At 40.7% G+C, this 7,353-nt stretch overlaps 1 protein-coding gene across 1 annotated transcript; it reads left to right on the top strand.

Annotated features, from left to right (window-relative positions):
• The first annotated feature begins 2,831 nt into the window (after positions 1-2,831).
• wu:fb55g09 (uncharacterized) lies at positions 2,832-4,649 on the top strand. The gene has a single exon (XM_003447660.5). It carries the CDS (start codon positions 3,315-3,317, stop codon positions 4,002-4,004), a length of 690 nt encoding a protein of 229 aa, XP_003447708.1. The 5' UTR covers positions 2,832-3,314; the 3' UTR covers positions 4,005-4,649.
• Positions 4,650-7,353: the final 2,704 nt, after the last annotated feature.

Here is a 7,353-nt window from a genome sequence, read left to right as displayed (position 1 = left end):
ATGCAGAACGAAGCAGGTGACTGGCTGAAAAAAAAAAACTTTATTTAAAAGTTGTGTAGTTACAGTCACCTTTAAAAAAAAAGTTTGTTTTTTCTTTGTTATTTCCTTTTCTTGGTTTGAAAATAAATAAACAAATAAATGATGTTATATTAAAATATGGAGATGAGCATGTGCCATTACTATAGCCACGCCTTGTTTGGTGAGCTGATCATGTTTTTCACCCAGAATCGTCTTTCAGCTGCTCCCTTCAGGTTTCCCCACAGCGGATGATTTGACACACCCTATCCCCATCACCCTCCTTTGCCACACCAGCCGCCTGCATGGCCTCCTTCACCACATTCATGAATCTCCTCTGTAGTCTTTCTCTTTTCCACATGCCTGCAGCTCCATCTTCAACATCCTTTGTCCAATTTATTCACTATCCCTCCTCTGCACATGTGGAGATAATCTCAGCCTCGTCTCTCTTACTTTATCTCCAAACTGCTCAACCTGAGCTGTCCCTCTAATGTACTCATTTCTAATCCTGTCCATTCTGGTCACTCTAACCTAACCTAGTTTAAACAGCTCTTATCCATGTCTTCATGGTATGGCTCAGCAGCTTTATCCCTGTGTGGTTTCTACAGCTCTGGGGTGTGTTAAACAATCTTGTTAAAAGGTCTGCTACACTCTCTGCTACACATCTCCATTTATTTTCTTGGATGGGTTACATTAAAGATAAAGCCTAATTTCCTTAGTTGGTTTTAAGCCACTCCATTAAAACGGCCACAAGGGGTCACTGTGCTGTAGCATATTTGCAGGCTTGCTGTGGTCCTTCATTGTGTTTAATTTGTTGACTAAAACTGAGTTAAATGCACATATTTGAACTGGAGAGAATAGCCTGTGGTGAAAAAATGAATTAAACTTTAAAGGGCTCCTTATTTTTTCAGTCAACACTAAAGATGAAATCAATCCTTTCTTCTTCTTATTAGATGACAAAGAAGTTTAAGATCTAAAATGTCACTTGGCAGCCCTTTCACAGGTTGGCATGCTCACAATGACAGTAATCTTTACCTTGTTTACCTTCTTCATTTTCTAGGAAGACAGGCCATCATTTCCGGAACAGCATTTTAACACAATCTGTTATTAATTATTTGCGCAAGTATTATTTACAAACAAGATGTGGAATATATACCATACACAAGTGTTAATTCAGCAGTGCTGGCAATTACACTGTTATGTGATCTGTTTAAGACAATTAACGGAAGAAAAACATACACACACTCAAAGAGACAAAAAGTAACAATAACCAGGAAAACCAATTTAAAAACAAAAAAGATACAGTTTTGGCTTTTTGTTTTGTTTTTGAGCAAGACTTGAGATAAGGATATTTATATTTTTTATTCTTACCAGACATTTCACTAACTTTAAATAACGGCCTAAAGTGCTGTACTAGAAACACACTGGTAGAGGGAGTACACGTTGTACCTCCGTTTGCACGTATATTTGCACCCGTTACTTTTGCATATGTTTGAACAAGTTGGACCACATGATGGCGCTGGATGTCAAATTATTACCAAAGTTTTTGCAGTTCTAACAGTATATCCTGTGGTTAAAAAAATGTTTTAAAATGTCTCTTCGACCCTATCCTGCAGTAGTTGTTGACATATTACAATAAAATAACAGATTTCAACCTCAACCTTATGTTGACGCTAAATGTTTTAAAAAGGTGAGTTGATCATAAAACGCAAGTAAAAGTCTGTGCAGAATTTGAAGAAGAAGAAGAAGAAGACGGGTGCCTTTTTATTGTAACTATATACATGTACAATGAGATACAGAGCATCTCCTACTCAGTGCAGGCATTTTATCTTAATCTAATCAAAGCCTTTAAAGTTAAGCAGGGGTTTATGGCATAACTTTATCTACTTCAGAAGTGCAGAGCAAAGCAACACTTGGAGTATATGACCACCTTAAAAGTTATTTAACCTCTTGAAAGCTGTCAATTTAAACCAGGCTGCCTAACTAACTTGCATAGATTAACCTTAATTATTCTGAATAAGTTACCCATTTACAAAACTGATAATGAGCACCTTGGAGGATGTCAAGAAAAACAAGCCTGTTCCTCAGTTTTTCCACAATTATTTTCAGATCCCAGGAAAAGAAAGGACAAACAAGTTCTCTCCTAGATCTAGAAATAAATAATAAATGAACTTTATTGAAAATTTGTGGGAATTAATGAAACCCAGTGGGCCCAGTCGGCCACAAGTTTGACACCTCTGGTTTGAACCGAAGTGGTGAGACTGGTGTGCTGTCTTCGAGGAAGCCATTTTAGAGCACAAATGAATACGCACAAAGTTATTAGCTACCATTACAGTGGTTTATATACAAAACTGCTGTCCTCGGGCGGATGCTTCGGTAATGCTGTGATACTCTGAACTGTTGTGGGCAGGGTCCATGTACGAGGCCGTAAATAACGGCTGTCAGCGCTGTTACACTGACTACTCCAGTCCGCTCCGATTGTTGTTGCGGTACGTGACCACTGTGTTTCCATGGGGAGGGGGCGGGGGAGAAGGAACAGCAGCAGCTGGGCATCAGATTTCAACTGCCAAAACTAAGGTGGACTGAACCATCACTCGGCGGGGAGGATGCTTTCTGTGTGTCACACCACATCTTTTTAACATAGCTACAGTAGCTTCACATGGGTATTTAGGTACTTTATATTGAGATTTAGAATAAATGACCTAAAACATATGTCATATTACAATGTTTCAAATGGGAAACGGAGATGCGTGAAATGACATCTCCCCCCGCCTCCTTCTGCGTAAATGGATTCTTCCAGCTCCTTATAATAACGCCGAGAAGAAGGCAGCCCCACACTCAGTGATGGTAAGCGCTTAGTTTGACGTTGGTACAGCCTTAAATCAGAGACCAACCACCTTAAAATCAGCGAGACGACTCTCAAAACTCTTACCCCGCTCACTTCAGTTCACTAATCAGAGCTGTAAGGAGCTGATTTCACTTTCAGAAAGGGGTGAAAAAAAGACACATTAAAGAGACAGGAGGGCGTGACAGAGAGCCAAGCGAGCAGGCAAGCTGCTGCTGCAAGGGGAGGCAGAGGAGGCTATGCACCAGCCGAAGCCAGAGGTCAAGAAAAAAAGTGAAAAAATAGTCAAAAGGTAGACTATCGAGTGAGAGGAGGAAGGGTCATTTGTGATCTGAGCCACACGTCGAGAAACGATCCTCGCATTGTTGTTGTTGAGTGAGCAACCTTGTGAGGAGGAGGATGTGAAGGAGGTGTAGCTGAGAGGCGACATCAAGAAAGGAAAGGAAACAAGGAAATGCTCTCAGAGAAGATGTGCAGGAGTATCTGCGAACACCCCAAGCTGCTGCAGGACGGGAACGAGGCTCTGCAGAGGGACGGCCGCAAGAAGCACGGCTGGTCCAAGAGCTGCAGGGGGCGCCTGCAGGGACGGAGGATGAGCGGAGGAGGGTGGCCGAAAGGCCGCAACCACCACCACTATCATCATCACCAGAACCACCACTCCCACCACCACCAACATCATCCCCGACACCTCCAGAAGCCGGCGCTGTCCCTTCGTCCCGTCAACGTGAAGGGGAAGAGGGTGAGGGGGATGCAGGCCCCCAAGAACACCAACCAGTTTTTGATGCACGAGAAGTACGAGATGCTGCACATGCGCTGTGACTCAGTGGGGAGCGATAGCGGCTGCAGCTCCGACAGCGACATGGAGCTGACGGACATGGACTCATACCTGGGCGTCCTGGAAAATGCCAGAGGAGCCCTCTTGGACAGTCCCAACCCATACGGCTCAACATCGCCTCCGGGACAGTTTGTGGTACTGCACGAGGACCCTCTGTGCATGCACGAGGGCAGCTTGCTTCTGCATGAAAGCAATCTGCGTCTGCAAGAGGACAGCATGCAGTATTTCCCCTCTGAAGACGACCTTATGCAGAGCCAGAATTTCATGCAGAAGGACTTTGTTGAGTTCTATGACATCCTGACACCCTGAAGGGAAACTTTCAGGCGGACATTTTGTTTTCACCAAGACTGAACCTGCTCAGGTTTGTCCTGCCTCATGTTCACAGAAAGAAAAGTCTCTCTTCTTCTTCTTTTTTTAACGACAGGTAGTCTTAACATCTGGAGAATTTGCTTGCAGGATGGAATGATTCAACTGGTTTCCAGCAGAAATTAATTTATTTTTTTAAAACTGAGTGTAATTGTTTTAATCATTCCTGCAAAGCACTGCCTCTTTGTATTTTTGAGATACTGGCACTGATGTTTAGAGGACAAGAACAGCACTCACAATAGGTTAAATTGTCTCACTCTGCTGGTATTTTTCCAGGTTTAAGACTTAACTTTTTCAGATTCCTGTCTTAAATCGTGTTAAGACTTTTTTTTTTTTTCCTGTTGTTGACTGGTTAATGTGTGGTTATGTTCCGTGTGTCTGGGTGCTGTAAAGTGCTTCCTTTCTGTTATTGTTGTTGCACACAAAGGGAAATGGGCTGGATGGTGGGAGTGAGCCCAAACAGCCAATCGGCTTCGAGCTGACTGGATTAGGCTTGAGGTGATTGGCTAATGAACATTGTCTGTAACAAAAGCATTTGGCTGTAAATAATAAAAACAAAAAACCCAATAAATATCTGAATAATGTAAAGTGGGTTGATTGATTGTCTTTATGAATGCTAAGAGCCTGTAGAGACAGTGTGGCACTGTCATTAGGACAGCTCGAATGAGACCCTGTAAAATAAATGGTCAGATTTGTTGTAAGAGTTCACATGAGACTGGTTGAGGGAGGAGGAGGACCAGAGGTTGGTGATGAATGAAATAAATTCATGAAATCTGCATCACAAGCATTCAAAGTATGTTTCAGTATTTAAACAGAACATGAGACACATTTGTCCAGATTTCAAAAATCAAAGAAAACATTAAAAACCCTTATAAATACCCCAAAATCAAGTTGTATTGATTTATTTACTGATTTATTTAGGCAGATTTATTTACTTAGGGTATAACACATCAAGCAAGGTGCTAAATACACACACGTCTCTCCGGCATTTGTTTTCAAGAGTTCAAATGCATTTTCATTGCATTACACATAAATTTTTAACCAAAGTTTGACCGCATTTAAGAGTTCAAGATAAAATCTGACATGTTGACAGAAGTCAGTAGATAGAATCACATTTAGAGATGTTGTGTGACAAACATTTGCACTTTCTGAATGTTCATAGAGCAACAAGACATCTAAGTTCTGATGATTATTTTTACCTCCATACAAAAGGAAAAATAAAAAGACTAATAATTTTTTTTTTTTAAAAGTCACTAAATGGCAGTGCTTTTTTTTTTTTTCAATAATTGTCAGAAATTTGTAGATGACACAGGAAAAGAGAAAAAGAAAAGAAAACAACAGCAACATTACTATATTCATGTTTTCTTCCACTGTGAGGATGGGTGTTGATGTGTGTGGGTGTGTTTGGGTGGGTGTTGTGTTTGTCGGAGAGAGAAGCAACTAAAAGTACACACACAGACGGGGCCCCGGGGACATCGAAGTGGGAAGGGCATCACAGAACGTGTTGGGTCCTGGATCACCGCATTCTTTATTGAATTTTACTTTACCTTTTTTTGCTCTCTCCTGCCTCAGGGTTAAGGTTAGGCTGCTCCCAGGCCTGAGAGAATTATAGGTCAGGTCCCTTTTTGACCAGACCCCACCTCAGCTGGTGGAGTCAGTTCAACTGGTTCTTTCTATCAAGAGTTAGTCTTCATAATGATCTGATATGTATAGTAACCAAATTTAAGATCCTGATCTTAAAAGCATGAGTGCACATCGCTGTTTAAGTCCATACCAAAATTTACTTTTCACATTTCCCATATAAAAGCCACTTTTGAATTTTACAGACCAGGAATGAAGCGGGAAGGAGGGAAATCGACGCGTTCCTGTTTATAGATCCGTTAAAGTGGATTATTTGAAGTGAAGGGAGCTGGCCACACCCACACAGCACAGCCAGGAAAGTATAAGCCTCTTTCTGTGCCATAAACTAATAATGGTAACAGGTCAAACTGCGAGGAGCAGGCAGATTCTTCACTCTTATTTGTACAGAGCAATATTCTGCTCTTCAAAGAGAGTGAGAAGCAACTACAGAAAAGGTGAACACGATACACTAGACAGCATATAAAAATAGAAAGGTCCAAATGCTTCAACTTTATGTTTTTTTTTTTGTCTAATTACTCTAAATGGGATTGAGGCAGATATTATACTGAAGATTTTCAGTGAGAAACAGGAAGAGACAGAATCTACAACCAAATATTTACATTTAAGAGTCTTATCCTTAAAAATGTGATTCTTGAAATTAACATCATAATAATATCTGTAATGTAATACATGTTAATGAGTGATTTAGAGGCACAGATTGCACGAACAAGACTTTTCTCCCACATTAAATGACCTCATGGTTTACGCATGCAGCTTTTTGCAACCTATAGTTATCTTCTGAAATGTCAGGAAAGCCGGTCTGGTGTCTCGGGTGTCTCGTCACTCTTCACCTTCCTTACGTCAATGGTTTGGAGAACTTGGGAATGCAGTGATGTCTGCAGATCAGGTGCCAGCTGGGATAACCTAGCTGTGTGCTTACTCTTTCTGTGTCATAACTGTATTTAATAATTTAGTAAACTGAATAATGAAGACTACTTAAGGCTAATTGTGGCCCTTGTTTAACTTATTCAGTATGTAGTTATTTTCTTTGGGTCTTTTAAGACAAATGGTTATATTAGCTCAACTTTCAACCTCCTCTAAAGTGGATCCATGCTGACTGAAGATGATAAGGAGTGCATAAAAATACATAAAGGATGATGATTCAGGAATATGCAATGAATAAGCAACATAAAGCTATACCATAAATGCATTTAATAGTAAAGCTGCTACATTTCTAATCTGAGGACCTATGAGACAGAGCCTCAAGATGAAACCACAAGAGATTACAAAGCATTATAAACTGTTAACTGTGAAGTACCAAACTTTCCATTCCCAGCCAGACTAGAACAGAGCTATGAGAGGGGTCAAGAGCTTTTTATTATTGTTCTTAAAGCTTACATATGCAAGAGCCTCTGCATCCTGAAAAACAGGCTCCCCAAGTCCTTTTTGTTGATATTTTTTTCAGTCTGTTATGTTTTGTATGGTATATTTTATCTTCTCGACTTTTCCAATGTAGAGTCTTTCAGTTTTAATGAGGCTTTTGCATAAAGCTTTTTGAGTTTTGCTGCAGATTTCATAATATGGATTAATGAAAGACAGACACTGGCGGGTGTCCTGTGTGTTTCCCACCTCTCACCCTGTGTCAGCTGGGAAAGGCTCCAGTTCACACGTG

The sequence above is a fragment of the Oreochromis niloticus genome, linkage group LG5 (assembly GCF_001858045.2).
Source record: "Oreochromis niloticus isolate F11D_XX linkage group LG5, O_niloticus_UMD_NMBU, whole genome shotgun sequence".
Taxonomy (NCBI): Eukaryota; Metazoa; Chordata; class Actinopteri; order Cichliformes; family Cichlidae; genus Oreochromis; species Oreochromis niloticus.
The sequence above is the reverse complement of the archived record's forward strand: the minus strand, read 5'-3'. Positions and strand labels throughout refer to the sequence as shown.